Source organism: Xyrauchen texanus, chromosome 22, assembly GCF_025860055.1.
Source record: "Xyrauchen texanus isolate HMW12.3.18 chromosome 22, RBS_HiC_50CHRs, whole genome shotgun sequence".
Lineage (NCBI taxonomy): Eukaryota > Metazoa > Chordata > Actinopteri > Cypriniformes > Catostomidae > Xyrauchen > Xyrauchen texanus.
The window spans coordinates 14,952,527-14,968,448 of NC_068297.1; the positions used below are offsets into that span (position 1 = coordinate 14,952,527).

Below are 15,922 nucleotides of genomic sequence, written 5' to 3' on the forward strand. Positions count from 1 at the left end.
TCAACCAATGATGCACTGGAGCTACGCAAAGACTGCCTCACTCATTTACTGGTTGCACACAGAAAAGTAAAAATAAATACATGAATAAATAAATAAATATATATGTGAATATATAAATATGGAAATAAATAAATATAAAAATAAATGAACACATAATTAAAAAAATGGTAAATAAATAAATTAATAAATAAAAGTTAAAAAGCATATAAATAAAGTTAAAAATAAATACAGAAAATAATAAAGGAAAAAAGTAATAAATTCAGGAATAAATTTAATTAAAAAAATAATTATATTTGTTTTATCATTTATTCCTTTATTTATTTTCTTCTTATTACATTTATGTCCATAGTCCATAGTCGCTAGGCAACGTGGACGCCGTCGCGCACCTGCTGCATTGCGGCACCGGAAATACAGGACACAACAGAACGAGAGAAAGCATGACAAAGTGGAGATAATCCTCTGCTTTGCGTAGGCCTTGAACAGTTTTATAAGCTCATTTTAGGCTTTGGTCATGGCTGATTGAGTGTTTAGGCCGACCGTCAAATCTCGACAACAGACAGACAGCAGTGGTTTAAAGCGTGGGAGGAGGTGTTCCGGAAGCGAGACTGCAGCGCATCATCATCATCATCATCATCATGGCACAGGCGCTCGGAGCAGTGTGTGTGCATGCGGCATTACTGTCTCTCCCATCTCTGGCATTTTAACAAGGGCTGCTTCTGCAAGAGGGGAAACAAGGATATGGACAGTCATGCTCAAAGTTGCGAATATCAAGCTTGTAAAGTCTGACCAGTTCCTTTTATTATTGCTATTATTATTATTATTATTATTCGTGTATGCTGTGTGAATGTGAACTTTACTCGCATCCCGGACAAACGTCGTGTATCAGAGCATCTCCGTTGATGTTATTTAAACCTTCCAGCCCGTTAGCAGCACCGCTCAGCTGGTATGAAAGAAGAGCATCACTACCAGACGAAACAACGCGTAAATCTGAAAGAGGGTAAAATGTTATTATGTGCGTTAGCTTAGCATTTTGAAAGGGGATGCAGTGTTGACAAGATCTGTAATTTATTTATTAATACAGGCTAAGCATCTTTTCAGCTCCACATACTGAAGGCTACAGAACAAACTAAACTGTAAACGTTGTATTTTCTATATAAATGGAATAAGATATTATCCAACATCAAATTAAAAATTTAATTTCCCCAAAATGCCCCATGTTCCTTTAGAAAATGGTTGGCTTATTTTAGACTATTTTTGTGAGGGGTTAAAATGAAAAAATGAGTACAATATAACAAAAAAAATACTAACACTTTACAAAAAGGTTCTATTTGTTTACATTAGTAAATGCATTAGGTTTAATGAAGTAACAATGGAAATATATTTTATAATTCATTTATTTATGTTATATATATATATATCTCATTAACATGATTTAATATAACAAATGTACAAATATATGTTGAAAATATGTAATGTATATTAATGTAATACCTACATTAATAAGTGCAGTAACACTTTACAATAAGGTTTTATTAGTTAACATGAACTAAAAATAAACAGTACTTTTACAACACTTATCAGTCTGGATTAATGTTAATTTCAACATGTACTAACACATTTTTTTTTTAATTAAAAATGGTGTATGGTAACATTAGTTAATGCTGTATGAACTAACATTGAACAATTGTATATAAATTAATAAAGATTAACCAAATGTAATAAATACTTAACATAATTCATGTTAATTGTTTGTTCATGTTACCCAATGCATTAACAAATGTTGACAAATGGAACCTTAGTGTTACCATAAGTGATATAAAAGTGTTGTTCTTTGTTAATTCATGTTAACTATGTAGTTAACTATTGTTAAAATATACAGCTCTATCTATCTATCTGTCTGTCTGTCTGTCTATCTCTATATATCTGTCTGTCTGTCTATCTCTATCTATCTATCTATCTGTCTGTCTGTCTGTCTGTCTGTCTGTCTTATCTTTTGCTTATAGTGATTTTAACTCTGCTTTACAGAAATGAATCGTCTTTGTTCTGTTAATAATAACTTCCCATATGATAACAACCTCCTTGTGCTGGATATGGTACTTAGCTCACTTTGGGCAACGCCTCAGCCAATTAATTGGGAGAATGTTGCCAAGTTGGTGCCTGGTTTCACACCTAAAGAGGTAAAAGACTTAAAAGACCCAATTAATGTGGCTAAGAATTAACTAATTAGTTTTATTAACTATAACTATATTTAACTTTAAAACACTGCTATATGGTGTGGCTTGGTACCAAGCTTTATCTACAGCAGACAAGCTTTTCCTATTTCATGTTTGCAGTGTGCACGAAGGTTTGAAGAACTGAAGACTACAGGCAGTTTTCCTCATGTTGATGAGCAGTGTAACCCACTGACAAGAGCGGCGGGCTCTCCATCTGAACCCTTTCCCTCTTACATCAAATCCAATCTATTGGACATTACTGGAGAAACAGGGGAGCCACAGTCCAATCAGGGCACTCTCCCAGTTTCAGGTGAGTCAATAGGAGGGATTTGGTCACAACAACCAACTCCCTTATTTAGTGATGAAATCTAAAACTCTTCTGTGTACAATTTTGTTGTTCTTGATTGAATGACATGATTTTATAGATATAGGGTAAAACACCTGTTATTTCACACTCTCTGATTAACATGATCAGATTTTATTAACCTATTGGATGATTAACAATTGACAGTGATCTACTATGGAACATTTTAGTAGAGAAATGTAGCATTTCACATGATTTTATTCCAAGTTACTGAAGTGCTCCTGGGCCTGTTGATATATATTCAGTGCTTTATCAACAGGCCTCACTGTTATCACTAATGGTCGAGGAGGCTCTGCAGAAAGTGATAGTACAGATCCTGCAGAGAAGGTTGAGAGGACAGAAGAGTGTAAAAGGTGAGGGTCATTCATATTGTCAACACCAGGGACGTGCACAGGGGGGTGCTACAGTGGCCCGAGCCACTGTTTTTTCCCACAAGGGCTGAGATGCCCCTCTGGTTGAAATAAATTAATTGACATCTATTAATTTATCAAGCACTTTTTTAAAGTGACTTACACATTTGGAATGTTTTGTATGTCATTGTTTTGTGGCTTTTAGGTATATGTAAAATGTTGCTGTCTATATTGTACTGTGTTACAATGGCAATGTTTGTTAATTGGGTTAACTAAATAACAATGGACACAGCATTTATGTGCACTTGCACAGTTAATTCAGGATGGACTTCAAATACATTTAGTAATTAATCTTACAGTTCATACAAAATCCTTAAGTTTAAACATTGGCCACCAACATTTACTCTGCTTACTAATTTAATCCATGACTTGTATTACGCATAGATACCATAAGTAATAGTTGTATTATGTTAATTCTGTTTAGCCAGAGGGGAACTGCAAAATATATATATATATATATATATATATATCAGCTACAACATTAAAACCATCTGCCTAATATTGTGTACGTCCCCCTTGTGCAACCAAAATACCACCAACCCGCATCTCAGAATAGCATTCCGAGATAATATTCTTCTCACCACAATTGTATCCAGCGGTTATCTGAGTTACTGTAGACTTTATCAGTTCAAACCAGTCTGGCCATTCTCTGTTGACCTCATCAACAAGGCATTTTTGTCCACAGAACTGCCACTTACTGGATGTTTTTGTTTGTGGCACCATTCTGAGTAAATTCTAGAGACTGTTGTGTGTGAAAATCCTCAAACCAGCCCATCTGGCACCAACAATCATGACACAGTCCAAATCACTGAGATCTATTTTTCCCCATTCTGATGGTTGATGTGAGCATTAACTGAAGCTCCTAACCCATATCTGCATGATTTTATGCACTGCACTGCTGACACATGTTTGGCTGATTAGATAATCACATGGATGATTGTTGGTGCCAGATGGGCTGGTTTGAGTATTTCTGTAACTGCTGATCACCTGGGATTTTAACCCACAACAGACTCTAGAATTTACTCAGAATGGTGCCAAAAACAATAAACATCCAGTGAGCGGCAGTTCTGTGAACAGAAAGGCCTTGTTGATGAGAGAGGTCAACAGAGAATGGTCAGACTGAAGGGATGGGCGGATCGATACTAAAGTATCAATACTCCCGATGCTGATGTGGCATCAAGAATATCGATCCTCACATAAAAATATAGATTCTGAAGGTAAGTAGTGATCTTATTATTTAGATAACATGAATATTAATGCACTGGCGACCTGTCCAGGGTGTCCCCCTCCTTTCGCCCAATGTTAGCTGGGATAGGCTCCAGCCCCCCGCGACCCTGTACACAGGATAAGCGGTTGACGATGGATGGATGGATGGAATATTAATGCATCTTATATGCTTCGAAGTGGAAAAAAATTATTATATGAGCGAATTGATCCATGGCACCGAAACTATTTTTCCTTCCTCTCATCTTGACACACAGAAATGCTAAATACACCAGCATTCAGACAGCACTCACCTTTTCAGTCACAGCGCTCGTTCAAAGAGGGAGCAGTGCTTTCCTGAGGTAATGACTGAAAAACAGCATCTGGAGTTATTCACACCAAGTAATGACAAACCTAGACATGACATGTATTATAATGGGCTTTTGTGACCATTTTTACAGGCTTATTTAAATTCAGAGGTGTTAAAACATTGATAATGATCTTTAATCCTCGTTAATAAATGATACCCTTATGAAAACTACCCATGGATTTACTGTAGTAATATTGTATTAACCATGACTAGTAACCACTACTGTAGAACCATGTTTTATTTTGGCAATTACCAAGGTTTTGATACAATTAACCCTTGGTTTTGCTACAGCATTACTGTAGTATTCATATTGTAACTTGGTTTATGTAATAGTAACCATATAATAACATCTATGGGTAATTTTGTGGGTTTATATGTTGCTTATTCTTACAAATTTTTAAAAGGTAAACAAAACAGCCTAATAATTCACTGCTTAGGCCTATAAATATATACAAAATGTAAGTAATAATTTAAGTTACTGATTTTATCCAAAGACTTCGTAAAATTCAATTTATTAGAGGTATTGTATTGGTATCGATATCGGCAATACTGACCTAAAAATACTTTGATATTGGATCGAAAATAAGTGGTATCGCCCATCCCTACCAGACTGATAAAGTCTATAGTAACTCAGATAACTGCTCTGTACAACTGTGGTGAGAAGAATATTATCTCAGAATGCTATTCTGAGATGCGGGTTGGCACCAGGGCTGGACTGGTAATCTAGCATACCGGGCATTTTCCCGGTGGGCTGGCCACGAAACGGGCCGAATGGGCTGTGATAAGCTAAAATGAGCTGCCGCGTTATGCAGAACGGACCACAAAAGGACTCCGTGATATGCAGAAAAGGACATATATATATACAATATATATCCATGTCACAGGAGTCAAACCAACTTATACTTTACCTATTATTTGCTGTCCAGTAGCTATAGTACGGTTTTGTTGTTGTTGTTGTTGTTGTTTTTATTTTTTAGTGGAAGGGAAGGGGCTGTTTGTCTTGGTTTGGACCAATGCACCTCAAAATGTCTGTGCACATCCCTGGTCAACTGGTTCCTCCTATCTTAGAGGAGCATGCTTGTCCATTCTAAGATTACCTATGTATTCGTAGTCACTAAAGCATAAGTTAAAGGGGTCATGACATGAGAAACCAAATTTGCCTTGATCTTTTTGTATATAAGAGGTCTTTGTATCATTAAAACGTCCTGCAAGTTTAATATTTTAAGACGTCCTCCCCATTCTAAACTAATCATTTATTTAATCAAGCTCAAAATACAGCTCGTTCTGGATTCATGGTTAGAAGTGACGTGTCGGTTAGAAGTGACGTAACAGCGTTTGCATATGACCGCCTCCAGCACAAGATAACTACGCTTTAAGCGCAAGACAACTACGCTCATTTCAGTATCGCCGTGCGCCTCACAAGTGTTCAGTCGATGGACAGCGATCTCTGACAGAGACTACTTGTGCACAGGAAAATTACGATGCCACACAGATGTGCTGTTCCTGGCTGTGGTCAAACAAAACCTGTGAATAAGCTGCCGAAAGATCCAGACGTCAGGGAAAAATGGATGCAGTTTATTTTTTGCGGACGTCCCAGTCACGGCAGTGTTAACTTAAGCGTTTGTTCTGTACATTTTAAGGATGACTGTTTTGAGAACAAATCTCAATATGATGCTGGCTTTGCCAGAAAACTGTTGCTCAAAGATAAGTCCGTGCCGACTATTCTGGGAACAACGACGACGCAAACTGTAAGTAATCTATTTTAAACTTTAAACTACTTTTTAAAGCGCAATTTCATTCATTATGAATAATCACAGTGTTTTTACTTAGTTTACTTGCATATTGTTCTGGCTGGAGGCGTCAATAATTGATACATAGGCACTGACGTTAGCCAATCATAACAGTGGGCGTTAACACTGAAGTCTTAAATGGAAAACGCCCCCAAAACAGACTGTTTGAATCAGAGGATGAGAAACAGGGTAATCACAAGATTTTAAAAGTTTTTCTTAAAAAAAAATATATTAATACTATAATTGCACCTAAGGGAACATAATAATACAATAAAAAAAACCCATGTCATGACCCCTTTAATCATCTGCTATTAATTACAGCAAATGTTCTTTCAAACATTGTAGTGGTAAGTACAGTGTAGTTGTAATGTAAGTGGTAACTTGCAGTTATTACTTAGAATAACCATTTCTACCTGATCTAACCCTTAAAATGAGTTGTGTTTGTTTAACCTAATGTTTTCAGGTTGATTCAGGGATGTTATAACATTTTCAACATGAATTAAACCAGTTAATCTAGATTTTACCACATGAAACACATTTTTTTTCAGTGTATTCGTTACTCTTCTTTGCATGCAGCCCCAACATGGTAATCCACGTGTGTGATGAGGCAAAGAACCTGAAGCAGGACTTTGTGTGTCCAAGAAACCTGCTGGTGAGAGAGATGCGTTACTTTGAAGAGTATCTGTCTGTGGACCCACAGCGCTGGGAGGAGGTGGACATTTCGGTCCACTGTGACGTTCAGATCTTCGACTGGCTCATGAACTACGTCAAGAGTCATGACACCGAACATTCACATGGAAAACACCTCGACAAGCCCAAATTGGGTAATTGTCTTTTGGGAACTGCTTCAGATGTTCTTTGTGTGTTTACTGTTGTCATTTATTTTTCTATAATCAAAGATACCATCAGAGGTGTTGTGTAATGTCTGTCCTCTGATCTGGCTGAATGGTGTTTGCAAGCGGTGGATGGTGTTTCATGTGGTTGTAAACAGTTATGCGTTGGCTGTGAGTCTGACGTTTCGCTGTTTGTGATGTTGTCGGTTATGATATGTGGTGTTTGGTTGCAGAGCACAGCAATGTCATCTCAATCCTGATCTCCTCCGAGTTCTTGAAGATGGAAACTTTAGTAAGTGTTGTTAGGAGTAACAGTGTTTTGAGTTATGTAGAAATTGTGCTCTGAGCTGGGTGACCTTTAGGTATTGGTGCACATTAAAGGCATGGTGCATGATGGCTGTTTTGCAATGTTCGTATGTTATTCGTATGAGCTCTGTGCACTGCACAAACAAGCACTAATAAACTTCAATTTAGATAAGAATCCGACATCTAGATAAGAATTTCCCTCCTTAGCAGGATGGATTTAGTTTGGGATTGTTTTGGTTGTCTGAGCAGTGTGTAGAGACAGCATGTTGGCTGACTGAGATCTCATCATAAGTTAATTATCTGTCCATTAAATGGGCTTCAAGTGTGTAATTATCATGCGTTTTGTGGATTTGAAGGTTGAGGAGTGTATCCAGTATTGTCACAAACACATGTGTGCCATTATAGCAACGCCATGCAATATGAACTGCATCAACAACAAACTGGCTGGACGCATCGCTGATCTATTCAGCCACAGTGAGGCAGATGACCTCAAGGACAAAAAAGACAAATTCAAAAGGTGAGAACAAACAGAACAAAACAGAATGATTTTAATTCATCTGGTTGTTACATTAGTATACCATGTAAATATTATACATGTAAACAGAATTCTTGTCTGTTCAGTTCTATAATATAGATAACAATATTAAATAAAGATCAATTACATTATATGTAATTAACACATATAATGAATTATTTGTGATTTCTACCTTTTCATCAGCAAACTGTTTCAGAAGAAGATTGAGAGATTGTTTGATCCTGATTATCAGAATCACGACTCTCCTGGCAACGCATCTACTATGTACCGGTGAGAGGCCTTTGCATTGCAGTGCATGTTGATATACTGTAATAGCATGTTAATAGCATGATGGTTTATCTTGTACTGACATGTACTGGTCTGCTTGTTCCTGCTTGAACTAGTTTGTGTAAAAATTCTCAGCCATACCCATTATAGATGTATTTATTCACCCATATTTATAGTGTAATTCTGGTTCAGTATCTGCCTTATACAAGAAGATACAATACATATTACCTGTAAAACATGGAAAAAAGTGTTTACCTGTACTTGTTACCTTAAAGGTATAGTTCACCAAAAATTGCTCTAATCATTTACTCACCTTCATGCCATCCCAGTTGTGTATGACTGCCTTTCTTCAGCAGAACACATTTGAAGAAAAATAAAAAAATATCTTAGCTCAGTATGTCCTTAAAATGCAAGTGGATGGTGATCTGACATTTGAAGCTCCAAAAAGAACAGACAGTCAGCATAAACCTCATCTATACAACTCCAACGGTTAAATCAATGTCTTCTAAAGCAATTTGATCAGTTTTGGTGCAAAAAATATCAATATTTCACATAAAGTACTTTTCAACTATAATCCATTTTTGGGTGAATTATCCCTTTCGTTGCAGTTTACCTATTTTTTCTTTGTGTAGTAATTTAACATTGCTGCTCTCTCTCCCTAGATGTGGACTTTGCCTTAAGCTTCTAACCAAAGAAACTGAGAGAAAAATCCCTTGTGTACCAAACAAAATCAACATAGACACCAGAGGGAACATTATATTCAGTCACACCAGGTTATATTATACACTTTTAATTCTCAACTTTCAATCACATACACACAAGTGTATTAAAACCACTCCCAAACCTTTAATTAGATCAATTTTACTCCTGAAGTTTCTACATATATATTTCAATGCCAGCTAGTGCATCCTCTCTGCATGGCCGTTGTAATTTTGGTGTGGTGTGTCTGTGTAGACATAAGGCATGGGAGGTACATGAGTATGTAAATGGACTTTATGAAGAGTTGAAGTCCTGGGTGCTGGTCTACTGGAGGATCTGGGGCACCATCAATTTCCTCAACTGCGCATGTTGCAAAAGGGTACATACATTTATCTTGTAAATATAGGGAGAGGGTTTACTTGTGATAATATGTAGATATACTGTAGAGATTGATTGATTGAAAAGATGATAAGAAAGTAAGAAATGTTGTATGCCCTTGGCAGGTATTCCTGTGTACAGAGTTGAGCCAATGTAAGTACCACCCAGAGGCGGTTGTGTATCCTGGAATCGGGGCAGATCAAAAATGGCACGGCATAGGTCATTACCCCTGCTGTAACCAGAGAGTCCTACGATTCGACCCCTCCTCCATGCCCAAGGTTTGTATTGTTGCTTTAGAAAATGTTCTCATAAACTCAGGTGGCCTTTGAATCTGTCTCACTTTTCACTGTGTGTGAATGCTTGGTGCAGGGCTGTAAAATAAGAGACCACATTGTGAGTGCGGCAGATTGTGGAGAATGCGGCGATCACAATGTAAACTCAACCCAGACCAGAATGCTGAATGACCTGCTGCTACACAGAGAGGCTGTGTGTGTGCCCGAGAGGTCAGACTACAGTAAAATCCTTCAGATAAAACTCATTTTTTTGCCATTTTTTGTATTCGTTTGGTCCACTGCCCAGTGTTTGGTCCTTTGACCATGTTTTGTGCTGTTTTGCTATAGCTCCGAGGACCCTTCTGCAGGCAGTGAACGCGTGTCAGGCTGTGATATAACACTTCAGCCAGGGGTGCTTACAGCTCACAATGCCAGGGAAACCACAGCTGTAAGTCTATTCACGCTTTTTTCTCTTATTCGTTTATTTCTGAAATCCTATTATTGTTCCGTTCACTGCAGTATTTCAATTCAATTTATTTCTACTGTTTTGCACTGTGCACAATTTATATATTTATAAAATGGAGACCAGTGCTTGTTGTCACAGGGGGTATATTTCAGAAACTATAAAATTTTGAGAGTTAAAAGTCAAATTTGACTAATGTCTGTTTTCACTATGAGTGGTTTTGTGGCCTGGTTTCAAACCCTTCAAACTCTCTAAAATTAGAATCATTGCAAATTCCTTCCTCCAAACTGAAATTCCAATATAATATTTTTGATATATCAGTTGGATAAACCAGTGAACACAAGAAAACCACACTGTATAATGAAGGAAGATTTTAACTAAATGGTTAAACTGTGTTCTTGGGAAGAGGGTATTTTTCATAAATGTCAGGATGGGGCAAGTTGTCACATTTGTAATTTTTTTTTATTTAATCACAATATTTTTTGCCAAACACACACACACATATATATATGTATTTTTGCATGCTTTCTGTTTTATTATTTTTTGTGTTTTATAATTGTTTTACTGTACAAAATTATCAGTAAAGCCTCTAATAGGCTGTTAAATGGTAAGTTCCATTCTGACTTCTTACCCCATTTAGTGTGACAGCATGCCCCAAATGTTTAACACACACACACACGCACTTATTTATTTATTCAGACACCGTTATAATTATGTAATATATTGTGAATCGCAATTTGTTTGTCTGAGCTCTAATTAGAATACCACTTTTTTCCATCTGCTGCAGTTTTCACTGTTAAAAAACTGGAGTCTGCAGCTGGTAAGGAGCAAAAAAACATATTGAATGCAAAATCCTTCCCACACACCCACATTGAAATATTCCTGTTCTGTCCTTTTGTAGTGGCAGCAGTCTCTGCTGTCTGAAGATGAGGAGTACACTACAGGGTCAGAGGTCACAGAGGATGAGGTTGGGGATGAAGAAGACACTTTAAAAAAACAAGGTAAAAAAAATGTTTTTACATTAGTAGGAAAAAGATGAGTTTCTATAGGCATACCTCAATCTGGTCAGAAGGTGGCAGTCTTGTACAATTTTAAGGATACTGATTTGGATATTAATGTTATTACACTATTTTTATATAGCTGCAAAGAAGGCAAGAAAATCTGGCAAACCATTGAAAAGACAAGTGTCCTCACCAAATGTCCAGCGGAAAGAGAAAGCTGTAGAGAAGGTGAGTGTACAATTCATTACGATTACTTTTAATGCTTGCCTATTAACTATTACTCATCCTTTGGATTAGGGATTTGAACAAACTTCTAAACCAAAGTATTAAACTTTTGCACATAATTTGCCCTTTAATGTTTGTGCTACGGACATGAGTAATACCTACATTTTTTTGTCGTTTTGAGAAGTGTTATTACTTTTCAAATCAATAAGACCTAAATTTTCACCTGTCGGGCCATAAAATGGGTGCTGAAAAAATCCCATAGACTTAAATTGGAGGAGGAATCAGAGCCATATCTAGGGACAAAAATATCACCGAGACATGGCTCTTTGACTTGAACCACCCAGAACACCCTAGCAACCACCTAGCAACAAGTTATAAACATTGCAGAACTGGCTGCATAAAAACACCCTAGTGTTGTGTTGTCAAGTTTTAAATTGGAAAAGACCACTCACGTGTAAATGTATAGATTAGTTATCTTGCTGTAGGTCACTTCACTTTTCATTCACTCTGTCCTGTTGTTTTAAAGGTGCCTTCTCGAGACTCAACCCCATTCATGTGAGTATTATTAAGACTTTCCATTTTCAGTAGAAGTGATCTGATTTATAGATCTGTTTATCCTGTTTTGTGTGTTAGCCTTTTAGCTTACTGCAACTAACAGTCGTAATCATGACATATGGGTGAGGAGGGATTTCTAGGCCTCTGAATGATACATTTGTCTCCCTGTCTCTTTCTTTCGCTCTTAGCGTCAGCGTCCAGAAGAATAAGTGGGATAGCACTCGCTCCATGAGGTACAATCAGGACGCTCAGCGGGAGGAGGGTACGAATCCTTTTTCAGATGCTTTTTAACAAAGGTCCTTACAATTACACAGTGGTTGGGTGGCCATTACAATAAAAGTGTCATGATTTACAACACCACTTGAAAACTCTAGAAAATCTCATCAGAGAACGTGAAATCCAACCAACTGCCAGTAGTCAAGCACTGTACTGTGTTCATCTGCCAGCTATTTAGAAGAATAGTTTTATCTACACTTTTGAATTGAAGAGTATTAAAATTGTAAGGGTGGCATTAGTGAATATTTATGATGGTTAATTAAATGGTATTAAATAAATATATTAGGGACATTTTTGGCTGTACTTCTGACATAGACGGAAGACTTCAAGTAGCTTTATGGTCTTTGTAGATTTGCGATGATCTTGATCGATGTCTATATGATTGTATTAACTCTAGATCAGAGGAGAATGGAGGAGATTATAGCAAATCTCACTAAAATGCGCTTTGGTGACCAAGAGCAGACGAAGTTCAAAGACACTAAAGAGGTACAAAACAATAATTTCTAGCTTAGGGAAACCCACTAAAGCCACTTTAATACCTGTTTACAAGAGTGTGTTTATACTTGTTTTTGTATATGTGTGCTGTGTCTGCAGCGGGACTGAAAATAATGTTTTCCTAAATTATGATGTGATATATTATTCTTTCTTCTAGCAATATTGTGCTTATATAGGGTGTGCATGAAACTTGAGTGATCCTGTTGCTATTTTATTACTGTCTTTTACGATGCTATTACAACGTGTTACTAGTATTTTGCACCGTAATATGTGTGTGCGTATGGTTTCAGCCTGCTGGGGGGATCTATTCTAGACTGGAGGCCCAGTTTAAGGCCTCTTCTCAGCCCAGTGGAAGACACAGCAACTCAGAGAAAACTCTAAGGTACTCTAATAACCTCCAACACAAACAAAAGGTTTTAAAATGAGGATTCATGGTATTAGTCATGAGATTTTTAGGAATTATGAAAAAACGATCTAAACTTGCTTGTCTGCCCGTCAGGCAAATTGCAATGTAAGCGCCTGTATGGAACATTTGATTTTGTGAGAGGTGGGACATATTTATACAGTATACCATAAAAGGCCTGTGCGTAATAAGTTAGTTTGTTGGATAGTCTTGCATCTTTATTTTTACTTTCTCACTTTCTCTGTTTCTCTCAGTTCCATTTCTAACCAGCACTTTGGTCTTTTTTTAGAGCAAAGACACGCTCTGGGCCATCGAGACCAACTTAGAGGAAAGATGGAGTTGAGTGAAGGAGTTTGTGAAAGGAGGACCAAAGAGGTTGCTCTGTTTAATGAGGCAGAATAAACTATAGCTCTCTTCGTCCATCCTTTACTCCACTCCTCACCCCCCTCTCTCCAGCCAGACACAACAGGAACAACATTAGAATCCGTTACAATCCTGTCAGAAGAATAGAATGCTGGCGGATTCGGTGATGTCATAATTGTAGCTATAGAACCTTAACAATGGACCTAATAGAACCTTCAGTTGCACTGCTAACAATGCAAGCTTTTGGCTGCTATTGAATTGGTTGCACCCACAAAAAAATATCTATGTATCATCTTCCTGCATCTGTACACATCACACGAGTACTGTTGGACTCTATTTTGCATCTTTTGCTTTATCTAATCTCTTTCTGCCTCAGGATGCATTCCAGCCTCAGTGTATTTTAATGTCCATGCTCGATTCTAGCCGACTCAATTGACCAGACGAAGCTCATCTCCATGGTACTGACCCTGCACTTTAAGCCGTCTTAATGCAATGACTCAAACCTGTATAATACGCCAAGAAGACTCTAGGGTAGAGAGTGACGCTCACCATTAAAGTCTAATACCTGTGAGGACTACGACTATGTTGTACTCCAGAGCAATCAGAACTGTGCCATGTGGACTTATTTGATGTGGACAGATGGGGTAGAATACAGAATAAATAGTCATATAAAATAAGTCTGTCTCTCTCTTTTTTTTTTTTTTTTTTTACTGTTTTACTTGTACAACTTTAGAATTGCTTAAACATTACAACCTCAGAAAAAAAAGATTTTGCTGTTATTATAAAATGGGTAATTCCCTGATCTTTTTTCTGAGAAACGTATGTCTATAATTCCACATTCCTTTGTAACCCAACAATTATCAACTATTAAAATAAAGAAAGTATTAGTTGTTTATCTCATGATCAGTCAGTCATATTACTAAAGAGGAATTCCAGCACAACTGTCACCATGACAACAGGAAGAGGAAATAGAATGTACTTCTGTATGTGTGAAGGAAGGTGGGGGGACCTTTTGAGTTGGTCTGCTTTTTTTGTGACAGTCAGTGTTTGAGCTCAGTCAGGCTGGGTTACAATATTGGGCCACCTGCCAGCCAAGTACACACATGATCATGTGTTAATTCCCCCTTTATCAAATCCATCACATCCCCCACCATTCAAGATGACCGATTTCTCTATTACGCTGAAAAGTGTGTTCACAGTTCTGAGAAAGAAGACCATGCAGTAAGACTACGTATCACAACAGAGGACTGGAATTAAAAGGAGAGTTTTCCCAAAATGAAAAGTCTCATCATTTACTCACCCTCATGCCATCCCAGAACACAAATTAAGATTCATAGAAAAATATCTCAGCTCTGTCGGTCCTCACAATGCAAGTGAATGGTGACCAGAACTCAGAAGGTCAAAAAAGGACATAAAGGGAGCATAAAAGTAATCCATAAGACTTCAGAGGTTAAATCCATATCTTCTGAAGTGATATGATAGATGCGTGTGTGAGAAACCGATCAATATTTAAGTCATTTTTACTCTAAATTCACACTTTCACATTCAGCCAACTGCTGGTTGGGGCTGGTGAAAGGTGATTTATAGTAAAAAGTGTCCAAAAATATTTATCTTTTGTAATCTCACCCAGTCCCCACAGAACCATAACTCCATACGTTTTGTTTTGGGTTTTACTAGAATCGCTAGAGGGAGCACTTTGTATCTAAACATTGAGGCCAAATGTCATGTGCAGCTAGACCTCCATCATTGTTTGCGCTGTTGTTATGAGGGTCACCTCATTCAAGAAGGACATTGTTATTAATAGTGACTTCTATTCGTAAGACTCCCATGTAAGTAACACAAGCTTGCACAAATATCTTGTAATACTTTGTTTTTCTTATGCAATGCACAAATTAAATATGCCAACCCAAAATTATATAAACAAACAATAACTTACAATCCCAAAATAATAACTGATTTGAATATTTTATCTTTTGATATGAGGATATGTGTGAAGTAATTTATGGTGGTGGCACATGATGGTAATGTGCTGATTTTGTACTAAATACTGTATACTCTTTAAAATAAAGCACATACTACAGTATGAACTGCTTTCTATTCAATGACTTTATTAAATAGAAGTCATGACTATAGAATGAAGAGCTATTCAAACTATACATTTATACAGAGAGAATTACAGTTATATCTAAGTATCATAGATTATGAAAAGCATATAAATCATTCTGAATAGACAACAATCAGCACTGTCAATCTTGAGTGACAGGGGAGGAGCAGTCCTCTTAGGTGATATCAATGTAAATGTAAGAGCAGGACCAACTGGCTTAAGCCAGCCCAAACCAGAACAGAACAGCCCCCCTCATTTCAAATGTATGTGCCACAATGCACGTGCACTCCTATGCTCCTTTCAGAATGACTCCTTCAGCCATTCCTTTGACCCTGTTAACTTCAGACCTTTGGCATGTGTTGATAAATAACATACTTGCAGGGAGACATGATTTTCT

At 37.2% G+C, this 15,922-nt stretch overlaps 1 protein-coding gene across 2 annotated transcripts; it reads left to right on the forward strand.

Annotated features, from left to right (window-relative positions):
- The first annotated feature begins 451 nt into the window (after window positions 1-451).
- sanbr (SANT and BTB domain regulator of CSR) lies at window positions 452-14,882 on the forward strand. 2 transcript variants are annotated; one of them, XM_052153368.1, is made up of 21 exons: window positions 452-997; window positions 2,026-2,177; window positions 2,334-2,523; window positions 2,837-2,930; window positions 6,927-7,174; window positions 7,417-7,475; window positions 7,846-8,006; window positions 8,208-8,294; window positions 8,954-9,064; window positions 9,246-9,369; window positions 9,494-9,646; window positions 9,738-9,871; window positions 9,989-10,088; window positions 10,891-10,923; window positions 11,005-11,104; window positions 11,244-11,332; window positions 11,856-11,884; window positions 12,073-12,146; window positions 12,558-12,646; window positions 12,946-13,037; window positions 13,348-14,882. In XM_052153368.1, the coding sequence occupies exons 1-21, from the start codon at window positions 946-948 to the stop codon at window positions 13,382-13,384; spliced, it is 2,208 nt and encodes a 735-aa protein (XP_052009328.1). In that variant the 5' UTR covers window positions 452-945; the 3' UTR covers window positions 13,385-14,882. The 2 variants fall into 2 exon arrangements, with proteins under 2 accessions (XP_052009328.1, XP_052009329.1); XM_052153369.1 differs by lacking the exon at window positions 10,891-10,923.
- Window positions 14,883-15,922: the final 1,040 nt, after the last annotated feature.